The sequence below is a fragment of the Helicoverpa armigera genome, chromosome 27 (genome assembly GCF_030705265.1).
Source record: "Helicoverpa armigera isolate CAAS_96S chromosome 27, ASM3070526v1, whole genome shotgun sequence".
NCBI lineage: Eukaryota > Metazoa > Arthropoda > Insecta > Lepidoptera > Noctuidae > Helicoverpa > Helicoverpa armigera.
Genome location: NC_087146.1, coordinates 6,278,523 through 6,304,910, shown reverse-complemented (window position 1 = coordinate 6,304,910; position 26,388 = coordinate 6,278,523). Strand labels below are relative to the sequence as shown.

General features: G+C 37.4%; 3 protein-coding genes and 1 non-coding gene across 6 annotated transcripts; 2 read left to right on the top strand and 2 right to left on the bottom strand.

Moving 5' to 3' along the window:
* Nucleotides 1–7,375, top strand: LOC110380404 (uncharacterized). 3 transcript variants are annotated; one of them, XM_064042215.1, is made up of 9 exons: nt 1–95; nt 399–530; nt 1,626–1,729; nt 2,329–2,429; nt 2,905–2,995; nt 3,698–3,831; nt 4,304–4,385; nt 4,918–5,027; nt 5,962–7,375. In XM_064042215.1, exons 2-9 carry the CDS (start codon nt 409–411, stop codon nt 6,445–6,447), a joined length of 1,230 nt encoding a protein of 409 aa, XP_063898285.1. In that variant the 5' UTR covers nt 1–95; nt 399–408; the 3' UTR covers nt 6,448–7,375. The 3 variants fall into 3 exon arrangements, with proteins under 3 accessions (XP_063898285.1, XP_063898284.1, XP_063898286.1); XM_064042214.1 differs by lacking the exon at nt 1–95 and adding an exon at nt 131–319; XM_064042216.1 differs by lacking the exon at nt 1–95 and adding an exon at nt 132–319 and having other exon boundaries at nt 1,626–1,714.
* Nucleotides 7,376–11,846: 4,471 nt separating this feature from the next.
* LOC110380403 (uncharacterized) lies at nt 11,847–25,821 on the bottom strand. Its single transcript, XM_064042085.1, has 7 exons — nt 25,363–25,821; nt 24,854–24,916; nt 22,278–22,428; nt 21,751–21,868; nt 20,785–20,956; nt 13,508–13,640; nt 11,847–13,006 (listed from the first exon to the last, which is right to left on the bottom strand). The coding sequence occupies exons 2-7, from the start codon at nt 24,908–24,910 to the stop codon at nt 12,810–12,812; spliced, it is 828 nt and encodes a 275-aa protein (XP_063898155.1). The 5' UTR covers nt 24,911–24,916; nt 25,363–25,821; the 3' UTR covers nt 11,847–12,809.
* LOC110380418 (differentially expressed in FDCP 8 homolog) lies at nt 15,900–18,670 on the top strand. The gene has a single exon (XM_021340390.3). It carries the CDS (start codon nt 16,153–16,155, stop codon nt 17,473–17,475), a length of 1,323 nt encoding a protein of 440 aa, XP_021196065.3. The 5' UTR covers nt 15,900–16,152; the 3' UTR covers nt 17,476–18,670.
* Nucleotides 19,747–19,865, bottom strand: LOC135118983 (5S ribosomal RNA). Its single transcript, XR_010277905.1, has one exon. It is a non-coding gene; the product is annotated as a 5S ribosomal RNA (ribosomal RNA).
* Nucleotides 25,822–26,388: the final 567 nt, after the last annotated feature.

The following is a 26,388-nucleotide window of genomic DNA, read 5'->3' as shown; positions in this document are numbered from 1 at the left end:
TGTCTGCTTGCAAATGCTTGTGAGATCCCTATATGAAAACATGGATCAACTTGGAGACTATATAGGAAGCCTCCAGTAATTTAAATTAGTTTTTGGTAAGAAAGCTTTCATAAGTGATGCTGTCAATGTCAACAAAACAATTACAATAACAATCAAAATGGCGGGTAATCAAACTTTAAATCTTTTGTGAGACAGACATACCCTCAATCCAATGATATTGTAATCCATCTAGATTATTCCACGGAAATAATATTTCTTGTGACAAGTCTAAACAGTCGAGATCCATTACAACAACAACTTCGTAGTTTTTGTTACCCTTGTATGTTTAATTTTTTTGCGTGGTTTGCAAAACTACATTGAGTTGGTGCCGTGAAATGTGATAGCTCTGTTTGTTGTAGATCGGTCGCAATGTCGACAGCAGATAACGACAAGCGTCTGCTAGCAATTTACAAATTAAAGTTTTACCAAAACAAGAATAATTGGAAGCTATCCGAAGATGTGAAAGATACGCCGTCGTCACAGACAAACTGGTAACAATACGTATTTATTTCAATTTTCAATACACCGGATGTGTTTCTCGATAGCAAATGATTGTTTACCAGCCGGCTTCACCCGCATCCTGTGGGAACTACTGCCCGTGCCGGGATAAAATGCAGCCTATGTTACTTGGGAAGAGTAGCTTTCTAACAGTGAAAGAATTTTTCAAATCGCTTCAGTAGTTTCAGAGCCTTAAGGCTAAAAAGAAAGTAACAGAAAGTTTCCTCTTTATTAAAATATACATGGATAGTATAGACAAAGAATTTTGATAACTTTATTGATGAAATTGCAATTAATTTAAGCCTGCCCTGGTATGATGGCATATTATTTGCATACCTTCCTAAGTCCTGAATCTTTTGTTCACCTTTGCTTGTTGCTACACTGAAACCGCTGGTGTAAAAGTACAGAACACTTTAATTCTATTTATTACTTTGTTTGCATTAGTTTTAACTTGTTTACATAAAGTATGTATTAGTATATGATTGTTGTAATATATAAATATAGTATTTTCCATGGGCCTTCGATACCTGAGTAAAAAAATATGTAAATGAACAAAACCTACTAGAACCTCTTTCCCTAAGGTCTTACTACTCCTAAAGATACACTCATCAACAAGAACTTTACCCTGAATATAAACTGCCTATTAAACTTGGGAAGAGTAAAACAGGGAAATTATATGTAGGTATAAACTTGTTGTTTTATTAAATAACTACCTGCCCTCTGCGGTTTCACCCATGTCCAAAGGGAACTACTTCCTGCACCTGGATAAAAAGTAGTCTATATGTTATTATATTCCAATATATTTAGGTACAGGCTTTATTACTTCTAAGTTTTATCACAATCCATACAGTGGTTTTAAAAGAAAAGTTTTTAACTAACACAATATAGGGCACTATTCTTTCAAGATAAGTTACTACAGTCTAACAATATCCCCAACATAATATTAGTCTGAAAATACTTGGAAAAGACTAGACATATGTTTATATAGGTAATTCAATGCTACAATATTTTATATTAGCCTCAGATGCCTGAGACAAATAAATAAAACAAAATAGATTTTCAGCTTTGTATATTGTCTTTTATTTCAGTAAATTGGATGAGACATACAGCATAGATGATGAGAACAATGTGGAGGTGGAGTCTCCTCACAACAAGGCCTTCTTGGACCAGGAGCCCGGTGAGCAGCCACACTGTATGACATCATCATTCATTCATTTATTCATTACTTATTTCAATTTACTTTAATTAGTTGCTACCAAACTTAAATTAACAAAACAAAAATGTATTTTTAACTGATTTCAATAAAGGAGGTTCTTAGTTTGACCTCTACGTTTGTATGAGATTATCTCACTTGTATGGCTGAAACAATTTTGATGCTGTTTTCAGCATTGTATTTGTCAGACTAAGGAGAAGCTCTTAGGTAGACTTATTATTGAAATAGTTTTTTTTAAGTTATTATTTATTTAAATAGATTTTGCCTTTTGAGGTAACTACATCCTGCCTGAACCATCTGTCCCTAATTTCATCTCAGTTGTTTCAGTAGTGTTGGTAACAATCATCTTATGTAGTATCTGAACAAAACAACAGAAGACAAAAACTTTTTTTACAATTAATTTATTAAAAAATAATTGTAATAAAAACAGTTGCACTATCATTCACTTACTATACTATACTGTATTAGCGGTAGCGATTTCGTGAAGGAATTTTCTGAATGGCCACAAATAAACACATTAGCCAAAAAATTGTTTCCTCTTTTGTATTAGTATAGATAGATGATGTTTCATTCTGCAGCCGACGAACCAGACGCCGTGGCGCCAGTCTCCGAGTGCCCATGCACGGACCAGGCCTGGCCCAGCGACCAGTCGGACCAGCTGTGGCAGGATGCGGAGCAGGTACTGTACACATGTTTACTGTAGGTACGCCATCATCTTCCAAGCCTTTTTCCAACTATGTTGGGGTCGGTTTCCAGTCAAATTGGATGCAGCTGAGTACCAGTGTTTTTATAGGAGCTACTGCCTATCAGACCTCCTCAACCCAGTTACCAGGGCTACCCAGTACCCCTTGCCTTCCAGATACCTATACAACTATACATCTTTATTCTGTGCTTCTTATTTACAAGCTCAGTTTTAAAATAAAATGAGGCTTAGACCCGGTTTCACTGGTTATCGATAAAGTGTCAGTTACTACCAGTTAAACCTATCTGCCAGATAAAGTCTACTCATAATTTCTACCAGATACTGCTATCCGAGACGTTGTGAAACCAAGGTTATCGCTGTCCGTCACATAAGTTCCTGATATTCTATCAGAGACTTTATCAGCAACCCTTAAAACTGGCCACTAGTAATAGAAGTATACTCATGTATTCAGGAGTGGTGTGGTGTGGAGAGCGAGGGGTCAGCTGACGAGTTAGCGGAACATCCCCACTACGCACCCTGGACACGACCCGCCTGGCCTTCAGGTACGACTCCTTAACTGCCTAGCCATTTCCTTGAACCCATTTCAGGGTGTCTGCGAGGTCGATGTGACCTTGTAACTAACTTTCATTGATGTAGCTGAGTACCAATGTGCCACATGGAGCGTTTGCCTATCTGACCTCTTAGGAAGCAAAACAACAGTCTCATCTCCCGAGCCTTTTTCTCAACTATATTGGGGTCAGCTTCCAGTCTAATCGGAAGCAGCTGAGTACCAGTGCTTTACAAAGAGCGACTGCCTATCTGACCTCCTCAACCCAGTTACCCGGGCAACCCGATACCCCTGGTTAGACTGGTGTCAGACTTACAAGCTTCTGACTACCTGTAACGACTGCCAAGGATGTTCAATGACAGCCGGGACCTACAGTTTAACGTGCCATCCGAAACACAGTCATTGGTGTCTAAGATATACTTAGAAAGTACATACAAACTTAGAAAAGTTGCATACTTTTGGTTCTTTGCCCACGAGGCCACAACGACGAGTTGATATAAAAAATATGTGTCTAATATTTTTACCGAGTTTAAAGTGTGTACCTCGTCATCATGGCTTACATTAATTTAAGGGGTACATATCAAAATTCTGTCTTAATCTTTGCAATAGGCAAAACAACAGATGGATCAAATATTAGTAAAAGCTATTAGTCACGACTATTTGTCGTCGTTGTGAATCTGGCTAGCCGTTTCCTCAGACTTGGAGTACGACATGAAGTCTGGCTGCGCGCCGCTGTGCAGGCCGCTGTCTCCGCGCGCGGTGCTGGACTCCGCTCAGCAGTGGCTCCGAGAACTGGGCTATGAGCCGCCTGAAGACACCTGTCCTTGTCCAGTGAGTTATAGCATTTAACTGTCTTTGGATGTTGAAAAAACATACATATAAAATAGAGAACTCTTCCTTTTTGACCGACTTTCAAAAAAGGAGGAGGTTTTTAATTCGACTGTTTGTTTTTTTTGGGAAGTCAAAACTAAAAGCAGTGCTTTTTTATACCTATTGAACTATTTATTTTTATTCATCATCATCATCATAGCCTCTTTATTTTCCTGTTGCATGAAACAAGTTTCTCTTTAACCCTCTTCTCATATAGAGAAGGAATGAGCATTACTCATCAGACCTGCTTAAAGCAGATTGGCAATTTCAGACTGTCAAGTCCAGACTGGGTTTCCTCAAGATATTTTCCTTCGCCGTATCTAAGTCATACCAAGATACACTTTGAAAGTACATAAAACTTATAAAGGCTATTTCTAAGGTACTGGACTGGTACAGGACTGCCTGAAGAGTATGTTTTTATGTTATGTTTCAGCTAGAAGAGAGCATAGAGTTTGTCCGCGGTGCTCATCACGCCCCGCACTCTTCAGAAATTGATCTCAGTGACAATACTGATGGTATGTATGCAAAACTCATTTATTTGTTAATATTTATTTTTAACTAGCTCTGACCAAATATATTTCGCATCGTTTAATCTTCCCTAGATCTCTGCAAACATTTTAAAACCAAAATAAGCCAAATCGGTCCAGCATTGTTATTTGTAGTTAATAAATAATATTATTTAGTAAAAAATGTTAACTACTGATTATATCCCACACTAGCGGTTTCTAACCACGTCCCAAGGGGGACAATTTCTGGAACCTGGATAAAATATAGCCTACTAGCTGTTTTCCTGGGGTACATTTTGCATTGCTATACACGAGTACATTGGGCGAACGCCTAACCGCGAGTGGCCGCGTCTGCCACAACTTGGGCCTCTTGGTTTTAAGATAACCATTTTTTGATGCGCGTGATATTGCGGCTGCTAAACCTACTTAGCAGCAGGTCCCTCGTCGCCGATATAGGCCCAGTACAGGCAGGAGTTCTTCCTAATCATAATATCTATAACAGCTTGTATTACTATAAAGTGTACCTATGTCTGTATGTCAGACATGTCGAGCGTTTGCACGTGGTCAGGTGCGCAGCTGCGGCGAGGAGTGATGCAGCACTGCGCCGCGCTCGCCACGCTGCTGGGCGAGAGGAACCAGCGAGATATACTGGTCAGTTCATCTTCATCATCATATGTTCCTCATGTAACGACATCCAGGGATCCAGGGCTGTCATTGAACATCCGAATCCGGTTAGACTGGAAGCTGACCCCAACATAGTTGGGAAAAGGCTCGGAGGATGAACGACATCCAGGGGATCCCGATTCTGCTAAGTTAATAATGTCAAAATTGAATCGTAATAGCAGTTTTAACCTTAGCGGGCATTCTGCCACTCATATTTCAATGACATTTGATTGGTTTGCGATTGGTCTGCTGCCATTTGGTCTATGCGGTAGTTTGTTCTACAATTGTAAATAATTTGCAGACAATATGATTCATTATTAAATCACGTTTGTTCAAAAATGAGAATAGCGGAATGCCACATACGCTTCAATCGTAATTGAGTCGTGATTGGATCTCAGTCGGATGTGAATCGTATGTCGCTTAAGTAAAATTAGTAGATTCGCGCCCCAGTACTAAATTATGTAGAACTTATTATATTGGTGCAGACTATCCACCTCAATTTGTAAATTTTTTCAGTAGATTTTCAACCTTAATAATTATCTCCTGAGCCTTTTCCACAACTATGTTGAGGTCGGCTTTCAGTCCGGTCAGGATGCAGCTGAGTTCTAGTGTGCCACAAGGAGCGATTGCCTATCTGACCCCCTTACCCGCAGCAGTCTTAGCAGTCAGTTACCCGCACTGACAAACTTTCTTTGACTAATGCCAAAGATGTTCAAACGACTGACATGACGGGACCAACCAATTTTATCTGCCTTCCGAAACATGAGGAACTCGTCATAATCATGAAATGGATAGTCCGACTTGCAGAGCAATCGCTTCAAGTCATAATCGCGAGCTTAAATAAATACCAAAAAAAATGTACCATTTTTACCATTACCATGTTTAAATAATTTTAATTATATACAATGTTTAACATTTCCAGTACGGCCGCACCCCATCAAAGCCGCCAATCCCCCTAGACGAGTACCCGACCCGCGACACCGATCCACTTCGCCCCCCAGACTTCATACTGTCGGGCTCCCACCGACCGGCCGACACGCGCTGGCTGTCCAAGACCGCCACTATGCCGTCAGATTACAGCCTCCCGCATATCTTACCCGACGCTGTGCCGGTGGGGTGTCGTAAACCCGAAACTGCGCCCTTAGGGTGCCGTGTTCGAGACTCCGTGCCTTTAAGCGGCAGTTTACCTGACGTAATGCCGTTAGATTGTCGTATGTCGGATGTTATGCCGGTGGATTGCCGCGCTAAGCCGTTAGGCTGCCGTATCTCGGGCGCTAAGCCGTCGGATTGCGGCTTGCCGGGTATCTTGCCGGCCGAATGCGTGGCGGATTTGCCGGTTGGCCGCGGCCGCGGGCGACTGCGTAAGCCGGTCATACGCATAGGTATGGGTCGCCCTTATAGGTTGTAATTTTTTTTTGCTGTTTAATTTTCAGAGCACTTTTACCCGACAGCATATAAAAAGTTATGTTATTCATTGACAAACTATTGTCGACTTAATTGTCATGCAAATAGAGTCTAAAATCAGTTAATATATGAACGGCATAGCCAGTACATACTTATGAAAATTGTGTAAATTGATTTTAGATATTATTTCAATAGGAACAAGGTAGATAATAGTTTAACAGTGAAAAATGAAGTTTCTAAAAAGCGGTCAGTTAAAAGGGCTCCTTGTATTATTAATTAAAAACTTTGGTAACCTTAAAATATCGGTCATGTATTCCTAAACATTATTTAGAATTAAACCGCTAGGTAGGTATATTAAATATACCTTTCCTATTTTTTCCTACAATAACTTTTGTATGAAGGTTTTTGATACCCAAAGCTAAACCTAAGTTTGTAGGTACCTATTCATACTTATACAACTGTATACCTATATGTATTATCATAGACAAAATTGTCGTTAGATTTAGAACTTATTAGTCATAAAATATAACTTTATTACATAAGCTTCGACTGTTATGGATCTCGATACCAAATTAAACTATATTTTTTATACATACTGTAGTATACACGACGATTTCCATAGAAACAAAACTATGTATACTCATATTGTCGTCATGCGTTCGTCACAAGACGCAACTAATCGTCAAGGATGCGTCAATTGACGAATACTTATTTGCCTAATAAAGACTGTTAGTATAAAAACTTACTTGTGTCTAAAAAGAGTGTATTTTTAGGTACTTTATTAATGTACCTTTTGTTTGTTTGTACAAAAGAGACTACTTAGATAAATTAAGTGCCTGTAACTGTGTGCTATTGTTAAAGTTTAGTGACGTGAGCTACAGTGTAGTCCGGTGGTGTTACTATGTACTTTCATTAAAGTTTATTTTGTTCTGTGTGTGCGTTTTATTTACCTATATTAACTAGAACCTAATATACTTCGTTTGGTAAACATATAAAGGTAAACCATCTTGATAGATTTTTTTTAATACATCATCGGCCGAACCTTTTTCGGCTTCCAGTGTAACCGGATTCAGCTAAGTACCAGTGCTTTACAAGGAGCGACTGCCTATCTGACCACCTCATCCCAGTTACCCGGGCAACCCAATACCCCTTGCTTAGACTGGCGTCAGACTTATCGACTACCCGTAACGACTGCCAAGGGTGTTCAATGACAGCCGGGGCCTACAGTTTAACCGTCAAATCCGTAGCGGACCCCGATTGGGGTCTGAACATCAATGTTACCGTAAGCTCGGTTTAGACCCCAATCGGGGTCTGCGAATGAGTCATACACTTTCCTAATTAGACTTTCCTAATAAGACCTTTCAAATGATGTATGACTCATTACTAGAGGGGGAGTTGACCAACATTCAAACATTTCGCCCAATGTCCTTTACGCCGCGCAATGGTGGCCGAGTCATTGTTGTGACTCACGCACACAAAAACCACGGTCTGCTCCGATAAAACTTTCCATAGTGAATGAATTCCGAAAGACCGTTGATGCTATCCCCGCACCCCGCGCGTCATTCCCGCGCGCCATCTGAATTTTATTCGAAATTTAAAATTCAAAGGACTTATGGGACACCCAGTATAAAAATTTTACCTAGGTATGCTAAAAACTTTTATAAAACTTTTATATTTTTTCTTCACAACAAAAACAAATTGAACCTAGGTATAGTTTAAAATTAAGAAATTTTAATAAAATTGAAATAAGTTTCTATTAAAAAAATTATATAAAATTGGTATTCGATTATTTATAATAAACATCCGATATAGGAATGAACACCGCTGATTGAAAGAAAAAATGTACTCTATTCCAAACTCTACCTTCTTCTTGTCTGTGACTTTGATCTTGTAAATTGTTCATTTTTATTGTGTATTTTATGTGCTGATTTTTTAGTTATGAATCATAAATAAGTGCACGAAATGTGTTGCAACGGATTGAAAATGTTATAAATATGATGTTTTTGTTGTGTTTGAGAAAGTGATGCGATTATTTATTGGTAAGTTTTCACCAAATTTGAAATGCCTAACTTTTCGATAGACTTAGAAACACCGTAATTATTATCTATTTCTATATATGACCTTTGCACGGTGTTGTCAACTAAGTGAGCTCTAAAGTTATAGTTACAATACTTCTGATCAGGCATTACGGACTTAGAATTCATGTGTTGAAAGTTACTACAAATTCTTGACTTCCATGTCGCGATTTAAAATATCCCGCCGAATCAACGGTAAAGTCATATGTCAAAACCTTGTCGAGCAGTGCCATCCGAAATTATTTTCATAGGTAGCTAGCTACATATTTGACTAACAAATGTCCAGTTAATTCAGACTTGAAAATGGTGCAAAAATAACACTAAGTAGGTACAGTTTTAGGCAGGTTAAAAAAGGCTAAGAAAAAAAAATCAATTTTAGTTAAATCTCTTTTATTCCACAAGCAATAATTCGATAATAACTAAAAAATCTTAAATATAATAGAATTTGTAGCAAAACTGGCTTAACTTTGGCTTAATTATTAACATAATTAATTATAATATATGTATAAATTATTTTAAATGTAAAGAGACAGCTTAACGATATTTGAGCTAACTCATAAAACATTGTTTACGACGACAATTTTCTTATTAAAATTAAATACATTTTAGCAATTCATATAAAAACTGAATTTTTGAACAGCAGGTATTCGTATAGATTAGACCCACCGAGCAATCGGTTCATGTCGATGTTGCCATCTTGAGGCATTTCATTTACCAATATATATAAGAGGGAGAAGAGATACTTTTCAAGTGAGTCTAATATTCCGCAAACCATCCACAGATCCTTACTTTTTGTGACATAACGTTCGGTGACATAGCGTCAACATTTGCATTATGGGTGATTGATTTTTTCAAATCTGGGGCACGATTTTCCTAATTTTACTTAAAAACATTCGATTTACGTTCGACTGCGATCCAATCCCGACTCGATTACGATTGAAACGTAAGTGGCATTCCGCTATTTTTTCTTTGAAATAAACGTTTTTATCCTTTTCTGTCATTCAATAATGAATCATTTTGTCTGCAAATGATTAACTATTGCAATATGATTGTAGAGCAAACTACCGTATAGACCAAAATCACCAAAATAGCAGACTAATCGCACACCAATCAAATGTCAATCGAATACGATTGGTCTTTTATTAGTAGCAGAATGCCAGACATGGTTAAAACTGCTATTACGATCATATTGCGATTCGATTTCTATTAGATTTTGACATTATTAACTTAGGAGAATCGGGCCCCAGGTAGCTTAAACTTTAGTTCCTATTCTGGCTACCAATACTGTTGACCGCTCGGTGGGTCTGTAAACTCATTCAAGCACTTAACGAGAGTTAGGAACTTACAACTACAGTCTACACTATACTATAATTCGTGGAATAATAATTGAGGCCCAAAATATGACTTCATTAACCATTATCTCAAGAATAAATATGGCAGTACAGTACTCACAGCTGTTTTTGACAGCATTGCTATTTTTTAAAACTTGATGTTGCCATTTTAAGGCATTCTCCAAGAAAAATGGGTGATACAGTGGAGGACAGTTTTACCATTGAATTTTTAAGGCGCATCTTAGTTATTTTCGGCGTCACATTGTAACAGAATTAATATTGAATTTATACAATAAAAATCTGTTCTTTATATATCTTTATTAGATTTTTATGCCATATTTACTTTCTTGAGATAAATGTTACGCGACTATTGTTAAATCGGCTACAACATTAGGTATATCTCTACGTAGACACATAATAATTTAAAGCTATCTAAGACTATCACTAATAAATAAATATAGTACAGGTACTTGTTAAGAGATCTTTTACAACTAAAATCATTTAAATTACCTACCTTAATAAAGTTTTGACGAACAAAGGAACTATGTATTTGTTTAAGCATTAGCAAGTTCGATTCTTGGAAAATATATTTTTGTTTCTTTTTTAGGGTTCCGTAGCCAAAATGGCAAAAACGGAACCCTTATAGTTTCGTCATGTCCGTCTGTCCGTCTGTCCGTCTGTCACAGCCGATTTACTCGGAAACTATAAGTACTACAGTGATGAAATTTGATGGGAATATGTGTTGTATGAACCGCTACAAAAATATGACACTAAATAGTAAAAAAAAGAATTGGGGGTGGGGCCCCCCATACATGTAACTGAGGGATGAAATTTTTTTTTTCGATGTACATACCCGTGTGGGGTATCAATGGAAAGGTCTTTTAAAATGATATAAAGTTTTCTAAAAAACATTTTTCTTAAAGTGAACGGTTTTTGAGATATCAGCTCTCAAAGTCGTAAAAAGTATGTCCCCCCCCCCTCTATTTTTATAACTACGGGGTATAAAATTCTAAAAAAAATAGAGGTGATGCATGCTAATTAACTCTTTCAACGATTTTTGGTTTGATCAAAGTATCTCTTATAGTTTTTGAGATAGGTTGATTTAACTGTAATTTACGGAACCCTTCGTGCACGAGTCCGACTCGCACTTGGCCGGTTTTTATTATATTATGTAAGTATGATACCTACATATCTTCCTATGTGTAATTTTTTCGATATTTCATTTGATAATTATAATAGCAAGTAGGGTAAAATTGCACGGATTGTTTTTCATAAGATTTAAAATTAAATATATGTATATTCATATATCAGGCAGCATTAATTTTTATGTTAGTAAAATTATTTTACAATATGGACGAATGAAAGAATTGAAAACTTTTTACACAAAAGTAAACCGACTTCAACTTTTAAAAACCTTCTCCTCAGTCTGACAATACTATGCTGAAGACCGTATCTAACCGTCAGTTGCAATTAAATCTATTGCTGACACTTTTTACTTGGCTAACAAAGAAAGAGTCAGCAATAGATTTAATTAAGCTTTAACTTTAATGGAGCTTTGTGCAACTGACGGTAAGTCGGCTCAGCTAAACGTGAAATAATCGCGCTCTAACATACCTACATACATCCCTCACCTCTTATTTTAAGCCGGTTAACAAAACATTTCGTATTTATACCTATATAAATATCAGTTAATTAAGGATTTCATATTCTATTCGTTAGGTAGCGTTAACTTCGTAAACAAGCAAAGACAATAATAATATTTCTATCTTATTTCAGCATTTATATTCTATGCTATTTACTTAAGTAGGTACTACTTAATAATAAAACTACTATTTTAAGCAATGTAGGTTATGTAGATTGTTTTTAATTTTGATTTACATACAACGACGAATATCTCGCGCACTGTAGGTACTGTTACGACAAAAAGTTTGGCGAAAACTTACATCTACATAGTTATAGTTTAGGTACAATTTAAAACAAATAATTTTTTACTTATTAATAAATTGCAGCAGCATTAGGCAAATATTTAACGTTTTTCAGGCGTCAAATGGCAAACATCCTTTTAAAATAATGGTAACTTTAGCGTTATTTTGTTCTGACAATTTCTGCTTTATGTCAGAATTGTCAGACGAACTTGAGACTTATCAGACCTCAGCCCACAAAATTCTGTTTAGAATATACACTATTCTGATTTCTGCAGATACATAGGTAGGTACATTAATTTACTCACTAGACTATGAGTAAATAATTTACCTGAAATTTTTCAGTTTTTCCCGCCATTCCCATATACACCTGTCAATATATTCGTTGGAACTCTGTACCACAGACACACAACACTCACTATATAACATTTCAATAAAATAATAATTTAGCAAAAACTGCAATAAAATCCCGCAAAATGGCCAGAATTATCATCCATTACACATGATCATTACACATGATTTTACAATAATACTTCTTTATGTTCCACGTCTTAAAAAAAAAAATTATCTCACATCTTCGTGTCGCCTGTCAAATATATACTTGGAACTCTGTACCACAGACACAAAGAAAAATTGAGCGGAGATGCCATAAGGAAGGTATAGTTATCGGCACGGACATTGAGCTCTCGGCGGATGAGTGGGGATCGCTTTGAGCACCGTACACTTATGGCAATAAACCAATAAATCACTTCTGCGCAGGTGAAGGTCAGGGCTCAATATCCTTGCCGATGATTATAGGTCAGGCCTTCTTATAGGTCAAGCAACGAATAGTAGGCGTGATCAGTTACTAGAACTAACGAGGCGTTCCGGTTCCTTGTCAAATCAAAACCAATCTGTCAAATATTGGTGATTTTATTTTGACAAAAAGGCGTCTAAGGGCGAAGCTAGTAACATTCCTCGTTCCTAAACACCTGTAAGTTGTCACACTATTTCTTAGGAGACTTTGCGTTATGACATCTCCGCTAGTCATGGTTTCCCTCACTGTATATTACAAGTGATCGGATGTGTTAACAAATAGTTGAGTAATACAGGCGTGCCCGCGGCCACTTCTAGTTGCAGCTTATCTTCGGCGTCGGGTTCCGTCGTTGTCGCCTCGTCGGAAGAGACAGACATTTTCTTATCTAGGAGGAGGTCGGTCGATGTGTTATCGCCGGGAACTGTGTCTACGAACACCTGGAAAACACAAGCATAATAAAATCTTGCTGCGTATAATATTCTATGTACAGTTGAAGAGTTTGTTTTCATGCACTAATTTCAAGAACTACAGGCGCGCGATTCTACTATTATACTTAAGCGACATACGATTCACATCCGACTGAGATCCAATCACGACTCATTTATGATTGAAGCGTATGTGGCATTCCGCTACTTTTTCTACGATTGGTCTTTTATTAGTAGCAATGCCCGATATTGTTAAAACTACTATTGTGATTCAATTTCAAATTTGATTTTGATTATTAACATCACACTCAACAGGAGAATCGGCCCCTGGAGCGTTTTAAAAAAATATTTCAGTGTTAAATAACTATTTATCCGGGTGTGCAAAATAGTTCCTAAGGGATACGAGTGAAACTACTGACAGAAGCTAGTCCATAGTACAATACATAATACACCATGGCCATTTACAGCTACGGGCTTCTTGTCGAAGAAGATATTTCCCCATGACCTTACTTCATCATCATCATCATCGTCATCATCAGCTGCGGGCTCGTGGTGATGCTCTATCGCCTCCGCCACGTACTGCGCCACGTAGCTGTCATCATCAGAGCTGTAGTCTTCGCTGTCTTCGTCACACTCGAAGTAGCGGCTCTGAAAATTGAGAAACAAACATCTCAAAACACACTCATATATTGTACAGTCAACTTCAGGTCAGTGGTAACAGTTTTATAGGAAAATCGTACTTATTACTATCGAGTTAAGGTGCATGACAGTTACCACTGATGTGCGGTCTACTGTACCTGCGTATGTTAGTATAGTATGTAACTATGTAGGAACACAGTTCCTGAGATAAGTACAGCCTGGAGACAGACGGACAGCGAAGTAATAAAGTCCCGTTTTCCCATCAGGTAAAGAACCCTAAAAATGAACCCAAACAAAAAAAAACCTTTGGTGCACCTCCCCCTGGAAGTTCGTTATTCGTAATCTTTCAATTAAGTGAATTACACAAATCGTATTGTTGCCTAATTTAATTGATTATCTAGTCTCTAGAGCAGCGGTTCCCGAATTCTTTTGGCTTCGGAACCCTTTTCGTTTCACCATTTTTCGGCGGAACCTTAGCTTAAGTAAGAAGTAAACTAAAGACGTAAATACACTTAGGTACGGCTCGTGGCGCGTGGTAGCGCACCAAATGGTTATATGGTTAGAGACATATTCAGTATACTCAGGCGTAGCATGACTATCTGCCACACGGGCCAGAAAACAATTTAGCCGCCCTTGAGTTTGTGTATTATGTGAATAGTTTTCAGTTTGAAGACTGACAAACTAAACGCAAAAAGAAATAGATTGGGCTTGTACAGGTGCGAGGCGAGCGAGCGCGATTTTTTTTAACTATAAGAAGAAGTTCCAAGCACCCGCTAGCATTGAAAGACTTCAGTGGCAGCCGGAATCGCGAGCGAAGCGAGCGCGAATTTTTTTTTAGTTTTAGTACCTACACAAAATAAACAAAAACACTGTAAATTAATAAGGTCTCAAAAAGTATAATATCCACACAAAAAAGCAAATGCAAGTGAAAGCAGCTAGCGAAGAAAGCGCTATTGCTTTTTCTGAACCAGAGGAATAAAAAATAAACATAAAAGGAAACCTCGACGGAAGAGCGCGAAATTTTTTCGGTGTTGGATACTTGAGCAATTAAACGAATATATAAGCATCACCCGTAACATGGAGTCGCGAGCGAAGCGAGCGCGAAATTTTCGGATTCGCGGAGGTGCAAAAGTTGGAAATATTGTCACACTTTGATTCATGGTAAAAATAGCCACTGGAAACACTCGTATGCCGTGTCATTTCACGTCCTGTCAAATGTATGAAAACGTATAATCCTGGCGATGAAATAAGCCCAAAAATGCGGTGCTTTTTGGCCGACTCGCTACCTACTTTTGCCGATTACCGAAGACCTGTAGGTATTAAGTTATTCTACAATTTGTAACAAACGGAATTAAATTATCTGCTGCCGTGGCCTTCCCCCGCTACTTGTCGCGAACTCGTACTTACACTCCCGAGTGGTACCCACCTACATGATGCCTAAATGGAATTTTGGAATGCAATATTTAAAACAATTTAATTGAAAATGAATAATAATTTAATATTGTCAAAAGTGAAACGATTTACCATATGGAAATCTTGAATTTTCCACGGAACCCCTGAGGGCCTGTCACGGAACCTCAGGGTTCCGCGGAACCCCATTTGGGAACCGCTGCTCTAGAGGGTCCTGTAAATAATATTAGTTGATTCGGAAATCGGATAAAAGTGGGATGGCAACTCTATGTAGAACTTTTAAAATAGCGCGCCAATGTAGGCCAATTCAAAGTACCGAAACTGCTACATTGTCTTGCGAATACTATTATATTTATTTATACCACGCGGGTTTCCCATTTAGAGCGCGTGCAAGGCCATAGGTCATTACTAAGTACCATAATCTAGGTAATTAGGACGAATATAGAGGCTGATCTCATCCGCGGTATATCGCGAGGTTAAATATATTTTAACATACATTGACGCTTTTGTTTTTATTTAAGAGTTTCTGTTGTATTACGCAAGCAATGTATGATAAACAGCAAATGACAGCAATGAAAAGTCGTCTCATTGACATTGACAGGAGTGGGCTATCGACTGAGTGTTGGTATGTACGCCTGCGCGTTGCAAACGCGATTCGTTCAATACAGAACACGGCGATGTAAAAGACTTATTTTTATAATATGCGCCCGTATTAAGTGATAAATGGGAATTTTTACATAAAGTTACCAAAGAAAATATGTTTTTACGTGTGAGTTTATTGTAAATCAAAACGTAGAGAAATATTAAAGTTAAAGAATGTCTCATAAGTTAAGGTTAATGCGCAACGAAACGCAACACACCAGTCGACCAACATACAAAAACAAACACGAAAATCTTATTATTCACCTGTCAAAAATGACGATAACAATTTCATTGTAAAAAATTACGATTCAATATCAAAACATTGTCGACTCCCCGTGGAAATGATACGCAATATTAGATAACAGACGTCTGCATTGAAACTAAAACCAAAACAAACAGTGACATCGCAAAATTTATGTAAATTTCAGTAATGTACGAGTGTTGCAAATCCTTTGTGTAATTAGTGACCATGGCTGTGAACATCGCGAACGACTCGCCTAAGTACAGGAACAGCTTGATATGCTGCAGTCCAAGCGTGGAAGCTACTTCTAGAACATCTACATCGTCCACTTCTGGCGGAGTTTCCGTCGACGAAGGCTACGACTCGAATTGTATACCAAAGTCTGTAGCGAACAAAAAGTTGAAGATACATAGCTCAGCAACGAAGGAGGAGATTGAAAAAGCCATTCAACAGTGTAAAGAACTCGTTTTGAACAGCGAACAGTGTTCAGACGAGCGGAAATGGTTCGTAAGATACCTCGTAGAACTCAGATTAAGGTTGGAAGATTTAAAAGAGAATAATGGCAAGGCTAGGGACCGTGTTTCCATAAAAGGTCATCACTTCGAACAGCAAACGAATCCCAGTAACCGCAAACAGTACTGCGATCACTGCAGTGGGGTGATATGGAGCATTGTGCAAGGTTCGTACATTTGTAACGACTGTGGGTACCTGTGTCATTACAAATGTGTCGACCACATCTGTAGGGTATGCGCACACGTTGTTATGACTGAGAAGGGAAGCTTCGAAATGAGTATATGTCCCGAAAAGGGGTTAGCAGCACAAGATTATAAGTGTGCCGAATGTCAAACAGCGTTAACTTTCAAAGATTCTTGGAACGAACCTCGGTTATGTGACTACACCGGCCTGTACTTCTGTGCTACGTGTCACTGGAATGATTTAATGGCAACTCCTGCGAGAGTTATTCACAACTGGGACTGGGAGAAGCGGTATGTCTCCCGATTAGCGTTCCAAATGCTGAACTTATCTTGGGCAAGACCTTACATCGATATTGAGACTATAAACCCTAGATTATTCAACTTTATAGCTGAGTTAGAGTGGGTGCATCGAATGAGGAAGGACTTGGAGTGGATGAGACGGTACCTGTGCGCTTGCGTAGACGGCACAGCTTTGTTATCACCTTTATTCGTACAATTCGGTGACGTGAACAAGAAATACAGTATGAGCCATTTACAGGCCATCCAAGATGGTACTTTAGAGAGACAACTAATGGAATTGACAGAAACCTGCCGCTCACACATCACAAGTTGTGACCGATGTTCAGGGAAAGGGTATTTATGTGAAATCTGTAAAAACAACGAGGTGCTATACCCATTTGACAGTGGCGCACTAATGTGTGATAAATGTAACTCAATGTATCATCGAAGATGTTGGTTAAGAAAAGGGGAGAAATGTCTCAAATGCGTACGTTTGGAGGAACGCAAGAAAACCGTTGATGACGTACAAGTAGAGACGGTTGCCTTAGAGTATGATATAGACAAGTTTGTGAATTGAATTGTACCTGACTTTCGAATCAGTGGTTATTTTTTTATTGGATTTGTGACTGACTTGACGGGATGTGTCAAATACTAATCAAACGCTTTAAAAGTCTTTCATCTAATTAGTAAACTAACTTTAGGATGTATGTTCATTCTATTACACATATATACAAACAGTACTTTGCTGAGTTTGGAATTTCTCATTAGGGTTTCTAAGAATACACTAATAATACTCAAGCAAGCTATCATTTACTCTGCAAACACATCATTGCCTATATTTAGTTTATAAGATCATAAATTCCATTCAAAGCAACAGCTGTCATTTGAACATCTTTGGCAGTCCAATGAGTCTGACAACCAGTCTTATCAAGGGGTATTGGGTTGCCCAGGTAACTGGGTTGAGGAGGTCAGATAGGCAATCACTCCTTGTAAAACACTGGTACTCAGCTGCATCCGGTTAGACTGGAAGCCGACCCCAACATAGTTGGGAAAAGCCTAGACAGATGAAATTCCTTGCTTAGCAAATATGTTTCTTGTATATGTGTAATTGTTTTTTTCATGAATCTTAAGCATGTAAATATGTATAATGAGCGGGCTTATTAAAGAGTGTAATATATTAATAGTTAAGCTAAATAATTAGTGCCTAAATATGTGAATTGTTTTATATTGTACAAGCTTAATGCAATTCAATATATTCTCATTTGCTGAGTGAATTTAGGCTTTACTGACCACAGATGTGAATTCTTTAGTGCCTATAGGCAGAAATAATTTTAGTTTCCTTATGTAAAATTAATATTAGTATATTTATATTAAATAAACTGCAATACATATTACCATTATAAATAGTTTTTAAAATTCCAGTTACAAATTATTTTCAGTTGACTTGTATTTTATATTTTCTCTATAAACAGATTTTTATATTATTTAAATGTTAAAAACTTGGTTGACATAAAAATATATGTTGGAATATTTATTTTAAAAACCCAGTTGTTTTAGTTATTAAGAATATGCACACTAAAATTGACGAAATTTATGAAAACTGTGCTGACTTTAGTTTTGTGACGAAATTATATTTAAAAAATCTGTTTTTTTGCATAGTGAACCATGTCTGTGTTCAGTTAGGTATAAATAAATATAGGATGACATGTGAATGACCTCTTTACATATAATTATAATGACATGTTACAGACAATACAGAGATACCATTATTAGTTTTGTTGTTTTTTTTTATTATCAAACCTTTTTTGGAGGGAACTAGTATTCCTGGTCATAGCCATATACAGATTAAGTAGAAACAATTACAGTACCTACAAAGAGTGTGCTAAGTATGAATGTGGAAGGATGGAGAGGCAGAGGTAGACCGAGGAAAAGATGGATTGATTGCCTGAAAGAGGACATGAAGCAGAAGGGAGTGGATGTAAGTATGACGTCTGACAGAGAGGAATGGAAGAAAAAGACGACAGGAGCCGAGAATGCGAGCTTTTTAGACCAACTACCTACCTGCTTCCCCGCGGTTTCATCCGAGTCCCGGGGGAACTTCTTTCTATAAAAGTAAGTCCGGGACTAAATATAGCCTACTTATATAACTCGGGAAGAGTAGCTTCCCAACAGTGAAAGAATTTTTCAAATCGGTTCAGTAGGCACTTTCGAAGCCATTAAGATGCAAACAAAAAAATCTCTATTATATTAGTATACCGTATGTAGATGAAAAGCCTTTTGCAAAAGACTTTAGTTTTTAAGATAGTAAGAATTCAAATCTGTCAAACGATAATCAATAGAACGACGAAATGCGATTGCTTTGCGTACCCTACATTAACTTGTGCGTATGAATTATACAATGCTAAAAACGATTGACTGGCTTAAGTACCTACTTACCTGAGATAAAGGAAAAAATACATACTAGGTAGGTTCTTATAAAAACTTTCTTTTATATGTAGTATTTGTATTTATTTACTTACTTAATTCGAACTTATTCAAATCACCGCAAAATAATACTAATACAAGGCGCTACTTTCACGTTGCGGCACCGTCAAGTTGTTAAATTCTACGTAAAACTTCGATAAAAAAAATAAAGATACATTCATAAATCTCATTGCAAACATAACTTTGCATCTAAAAATCACTTTTACTCTTAAAATTCGAGAAGAAAAATGCAATTTTGTTAATCCGGTAGACTTTGATAAAGCGTCGACCGCGATGCTTTTTCTAGTACGAAATAAAAAACAAACAAAATATTTCTTTAAAAAATCAAGAAATTTTCTCTGTAAAAAATATTTGAGCAACAAAAAGCCAACGTCACGCGGTGTTCCCAGGCGGTCACCCATCCAAGTACTGACCGCGCCCGATGTTGCTTAACTTCGGTGATCGGACGAGAACCGGTGTATTCAACGTGGTATGGACGTTGGCGACTGCTTATTCGAAATTATTAAACAGTTTCTTCATTGTAGTGAAAATGTACGAAAAAACACTACAGTTATAATTAAATAACTTTGCCTCTATGAAATCAGATAAGTTATTACATTTTGAAGGTTACTGTATTCAATTCGAATAGATACGGACTTAACTATCGATAAACAATCAGTTTATCAATGTAAATACTATAATAACAATTACTTAATCAGTTGAGTCATGATTTTCAGAAGTAGTTTATTTTTTTAATCTGTAGGTAGTTATGTATAAGGTCCTATCAAGATAGTTTACATTTAGATAAGTGACTACTTACCTAAAATAGAGTATAAAGAATTCAGAATAGTCAAAATTAGGAAGTGTTTTATTCTGCAGCTCTACTAAAATTATTTCTTTCACTATGAAGTCAGCCTGAAGATGCTTTTTGAAAAAGTGTTTTTGTTAAGTCAAAGGTTTTTAATTCATATAGACCTATTGGACACGCTCCCAGTCGATAGCGATGGGGACGAATTTTTTGACGCGTTTTAGTTATAGGTAGTGTTTTTGTTTCTATTTGTTTTATTTATTTATTTATTTACAAGGCACACCAACAACTTATTTACAATTACTTAGTTATAGTTTTACTAGGATAGTATTTATATGTATTGTAAATATCTAAATATCGATGTAAATAACAGTAAATATAGACCTATTACAGGTGCTCAAGCTAGTTGCGCGTTACATTTTGAAGATTGTACAGTCGTACCTACTAGCCAACTTCAGAGCAGCAAAGTTATGTGATACGCTATAACTTACTGGCACTTACCTGACACTCCAGGCAGCGGCAGCTCTCCCTGTACGTGCAGCTGCTGGTGAGCGCTACGTCGATGTGCCGCAGATAGATCTCGTCACAGCAGCACTGGTGGTACTCCCCACTTACCTGACACTCCAGGCAGCGGCAGCTCTCCCTGTACGTGCAGCTGCTGGTGAGCGCTACGTCGATGTGCCGCAGATAGATCGAGTCGTGGTCGCCGGCGCGTCTCTTGCGCCGCGCGAGTGACCACAGCAGCGCGAGGAGAGTGCCGCGGCCTTTGGCGCATTTTGTGGGGCCACTGGTGGTAAACAGAAGAATTTTAGGGGTAAAGTTCGTGCCATACTTAATGGCACCCGCGTTCTAAGATAAGTAACTACTTCGAGAACCCAGATGGGGATAAAAAATGAGAACTTCCAGATTGTTTCAGTCGTTTTGTGACATAAATAGTCTCACTTATATATACGACTTTCTATTCTACATAGCTATTCGTCAGCAGCAGCAAAATACTCAAACTCAAATTTATTTCTTTGGTAAGGTATAACAGGTGTTCGAATTAACAATGTCCAAAAATAACACTAATCATCTATGAAAACAACTGGGCCCCGATTCTCCTAAGTTAATAATGTCAAAATCGAATAGAAATCGAATCGCAATACGATCGTAATAGCAGTTTTAACCATATCGGGCATTCTGCTACTAATAAAAGACCAATCGTATTCGATTGACATTTGATTGGTGTGCGATTGGTCTGCTATTATGATGATTTTGCTCTATACGGTACTTTGCTGTACTATCATTTTGCAATCGTAAATCATTTGCAGACAAAATGATTCATTATTGAATGACAGAAAAGGTTAAAAACGTTTATTTCAAAGAAAAAATAGCGGAATGCCACATACGCTTCAATCGTAATCGAGTCGGGATTGGATCTCAGTCGAATCGAGTCGAACATCAATCGAAGGACGCTTATGTAAAATTAGGAGAATCGGGCCCCTGTCTATCTATCACTGTTTATTAACTCAACCTGGTGACAACAGTCTACGGCGGAGTCATACTATTTAATAGGCATCCCATAGGAGGCTATAACATTACCTATTCCCCACAGAGTTGAGTAACGCAGGCTTCATGTCCTCCGCGTCGCAGAGCGCGGCGGTGCTCTGTCGCCGGCGCGAGCGCAGCATGCTCTCCGACTTCTCTTTCTCTTCACTCACTGTTCGAAAACATACATAAAAGTTAGACATTTAATTACCTTTCGCGCAAAATTGGCTTCCGCCTGGCGGTTTGCTCGGGTAACTGGGATGAGAAGGTCAGATAGGCAGTCGCTCCGCGTGTCGTAACCAGCGCTCGTTATCATCGCGCTGCTTGTCTGCCGGCCACAGTTCCTGCACCGACGGGTTCTGGTAGATAGTCTCGGTGTCCAGGCATGTCCTAATGATGGCAGATAACTAAGTACTCCCGCACCCTCACCAGTAACGTCCTGCTCGCAGTACCAGCGCTCGTTATCATCGCGCTGCTTGTCTGCCGGCCACAGTTCCTGCACCGACGGGTTCTGGTAGATAGTCTCGGTGTCCAGGCATGTCCTAATGATGGCAGATAACTAAGTACTCCCGCACCCTCACCAGTAACGTCCTGCTCGCAGTACCAGCGCTCGTTATCATCGCGCTGCTTGTCTGCCGGCCACAGTTCCTGCACCGACGGGTTCTGGTAGATGGTCTCTGTTGAAGCGTTGCCGTTTTCTGCGTCGTAACGACTTTCTGGTTGGTTTAGGACCTGGTGGAATTAAAAAGATGTTAATAGCTATTTTCCCTTAAATGGTATCTTAAAAAAACATTTTATAACGGGTAGTATTTAAACGCAAATCAAAAAATATCCTTTTTCTATGCAATAAATTTCCGAATCCCCATCAAAATTACTGATTGCACAGCAAAATATTCAACTCAAAATATCACTAAACACACTTCAATTTATTTTCGCAGCGTACAGCGTTTTTTCCTAAAGCAAAAGCTTTTTCATCAATGCACAGCTAATAATCTTAATGCACATTATACATGTTAACTCTTTTTTTTTTTAATATAGCTTCTATTTTTATATTATTTACAGCAGTTTTTCTGAATAAAACAGCTTTTTATTAGTCACAGTCCTCTTATTATTTATTAATTACGGCATAATGAGATCAGCAAAAAAATATAAAATTATATACAAAATTGTAATTTATTGAATTATTTATAAGCGTTCACGCTTCCTTTTTTGCCCAATAGGCAACATTTTTAGCTTCTGCAGGTGGCGCCACGTACTTGAGTCGGATCGCAAGTCCGATGATATGCTTGCACATACATACTATAGTTCTTAAAAAAAATGGGGCTGGTGCATTGTCAGTCATTGTCAGTATTTCCTTTTGGCATACATTTCATATAAGTAGTCATTAAAAGGCAGAACTATCATAATTCAGAATGTTTCTAGTCAGAATCATCTTTTGGCATAGTTTTGGAATTTTTATTTTCCTGTAAGAAGCAAACAAGCCTGAAGCATGCAAGCAGGCATGCAGCATGTAAGCAGGCATGCAACATGGAAGTAAGCATGCAACATGCAGCAAGCATGGCTTCTGTCACGGCTCCGGCGCTTCGTGGCTCCGGCGGTCCCATGCGAGCTTATCGTCGCAGATGATTTTCACGCTCACCACCGCAGCTTCGGCTTACTGGCCGGCAGTGCCGGCCAGCCTCAGCCGCGTCAGCGAGCGTTAAAACTACCTGCGCCTCAGCTCGCAGGCCGCCTCGCCCCTCCGCGCCTACGCGGTTTTGAATTGCACTCTAGGGGTAGGGCAAACAAGACTACGTGGAGTCGGTTTTGCAGCGATTCGTTTTCGTTACTAGCTTCACTTTTTAATACAATGTTTTTTAATTGAACTCTATCTTACTAGCTCGCGCCACTCTGCACTCCAGTGACGAAAAAGCGCGCGAAGCCGCGAACCTTTTCAGTTAATTTGTTCTGTTTTTAGAAATAATGCAATGTGACAGGATTTTTTTGTTTTAATAATCATTAAATTTGCCGAGCATGGCTTCTTGAAAATTTAGGCAAATATGATGAATAGGTTTTGTTGTACTTACTGGTTAATATGCGATTGGGATAGTTATTTTGCTATGAAATATGGAAAATTTGCTGTGCAGTCAGTATTAAATGCTATGTATGTAGTATTTTTGTACAAGACTAAATTTAACTGTATTGCATTATAATAAAAAAGCAATGTCATATTGATGTATAATTTCGAATTATCTGCAGTTTGAGTTTTGTTAAACATTTAGTTTATTTGTAGTGAAGTAAGTTATTTGATGTGAAAAATAATATAAATGATGAGTTTTTATTGATAGGCGATTATTTATTTGATATGCAATTTATAATATCCCTTTTATAACAGGAATATAAAAAGCCAACGGCGAGGTGACAGCAAGCTTGCAGCTACATAACGGTAGTTGCGCCGTGCCGTACACGTATGCCATGACCTTAACTTAACTCGTGTTGAAGTGTGTAAAAAGGAAGTTGAGGTTTTAAATTCCCAAAGAAATTATTTATTCGCTTTTCTTTATTTAAAAAAAAAACATTACTTTACTACTACATTAGATATGCAAAATTTTGTATGGAGAAATGTATACTCCATGCAAATGCAATTTTCATGCATAAAATTGGATGGACTTTGATAAAACTTGCCAATAATGTAAATTATACGGAAATATTAAGTAACTTTTAATCGATTGTGCAGGAATTCGTTCGGAAAAAATAAGAACTTTTTATAAAAATAAAAGTGACATAAACTAAAATCTCCTCCTAAGTCAGTTAACCTCCGGGGCTGCGGAATTGTTCGCGCGAGTTACTGCGGCCCTGGGTACATACGCGGCCTACGACGGAACACCACGGTTTTTAGTCAGTAAGAGTCTGACACTCCCTCACCGCTGCTAACCCACAGCGGGCGGAGGTCATTTGATGATTATTGACGTCGTTAAAAAAATATTTTTAGAAAGTCAGTTAACGTGAGATATTCGTGCACAAACATACATACATACAGGTCAAATTGAGAACCCCCTTTTTAAGGCGATTAAAAATTGCAAACATGCGTGAGTTTATTCATACTCAAAGGTATCCATAACATTCAATGAGGATCAATAACAATACTTTTATTTCTCAAACGTTATTTATTATTTACCTGGTAATGCGCTCGCGTGCCTAAGAAGAATACTGCACCAGAACCGCCAGTTGCCATTTTATTCTGAAATATAATGTTAAATATTGTTTTATTATGAAAATTAATATACAAACGACTAAATTATTATAGGTAGGTACTCGGAAGCAAGGGATAAACTACTTTTTGTAAAGAAACATATTTTTAGAGGAAATAAAGCAGTGCTATGTTGTTCAAATATGATATTATGAATTTTAAGTAGTTTTCCCCTTTATTAATTTCAGCATTAACAAATAAATAGATTGAATAATATTAAAACGTTGCCTTGCAGTCAAGACAAAATATTTACATGCGCTTCTCTTATTATTTACGTAATACAAAACTACTGTTGAGATAACATAAATTTTATGTAAAATAAAATTACGAAATAATTTATCGTCATAATTAATAGAATTAGCAAAAGCTTAATATAAAATAAATTAATAAAATTGACTACACACTACGTTCGTAAACATAATGCGGGGAAAAATTACCTCAAAACAAGCCCTTTTTAAGCAGTATCTTATAAATTAAACAAATAATATTCAACACATATTAAATATTATTATAACACGTTTAAAATTAATATTTAAAATAATAATTTTCGTAAGAATTGTTGTCGCGTTGATATTAATTTGTCAAAGCGGAATTGACATACTTTTGACTTGCGCAGTACAGCCATTGCGGGTATTTATTGGGGTTGTCATTGCTAAGGGGAGTTACATATTTTAGGGAAAATGGCGTATTTATAAAATCCTGTTTGTGTTAACCTCGTAATAAGAATTAAATAATCTAAAAAATGTGTAAAAAAGCATTTTTATTTGTTCAATGGCTAGTTTACTGTGTTTAATTGTTTTGTAGAGCGCCATCCAGATAATTCTAAGTGAAATAAGTGCAAACTGTTTCGTCTTTCGAAAGGTGTAAGTTAGTCGTCCATTGCTGAATTGTGAAAGGTGCTAAGTAGCCGCAAGATGTCGTCTTAATATATAGGTTAGTTTTTGTAGTTGTAATAATTAGTTTGGATCTATGTATTTACTAAATAGTAATTAATTTACTAAGTAGGATATAATATAAATGGACAAAATACTTATGAGTGTCTCTTTGACAAACGATGTGTTATAATGTGAAAACGGTTTTTTTTTTAATTTCGTAGCGTAGGTTACCTATCTACTTACTTTATTTACGTATACATTAGAACTAAAGGAACATTTTTTTTTCTTTCTCTGGCATTTACAAAAAATAATGACAACTTTTCATTGGTCTTCCGTTGATTTAAGATTTTTTTTTGGGTTACAAAAAGAAGAGACTTTTTAATCTACCCTACCACTATCAAATCTCTCCATGGCTTTAAGGTTGGCTGTAAGAGAACCCAATTCTGGGTTAAGCTCGCCATTGTACATAAACTGTCTTTATTATTTTTTAATATGTATTGTTAAGTGTGCAATAAAGAATAAGAATAAGAAGAGTTTTCATTTTTATGTAAATGTAGAGTTCGTTTAAAACGTAAATGAATATTAAAT

Excerpts from the sequence above, each read along its gene's own strand:
- LOC110380404 (XM_064042215.1), top strand. The coding sequence starts at position 409 with ATGTCGACAGCAGATAACGACAAGCGTCTGCTAGCAATTTACAAATTA. Across the intron at positions 531-1,625 it reads CCGTCGTCACAGACAAACTG|TAAATTGGATGAGACATACA; the intron begins GTAACAATACGT and ends CTTTTATTTCAG. Across the intron at positions 2,430-2,904 it reads TGTGGCAGGATGCGGAGCAG|GAGTGGTGTGGTGTGGAGAG; the intron begins GTACTGTACACA and ends TCATGTATTCAG.
- LOC110380403 (XM_064042085.1), bottom strand. The coding sequence starts at position 24,910 with ATGGCAACTGGCGGTTCTGGTGCAGTATTCTTCTTAGGCACGCGAGCG. Across the intron at positions 22,429-24,853 it reads GCACGCGAGCGCATTACCAG|GTCCTAAACCAACCAGAAAG; the intron begins GTAAATAATAAA and ends TAATTCCACCAG. Across the intron at positions 21,869-22,277 it reads CTGCGAGCAGGACGTTACTG|TGAGTGAAGAGAAAGAGAAG; the intron begins GTGAGGGTGCGG and ends GTTTTCGAACAG.
- LOC110380418 (XM_021340390.3), top strand. The coding sequence starts at position 16,153 with ATGGCTGTGAACATCGCGAACGACTCGCCTAAGTACAGGAACAGCTTG.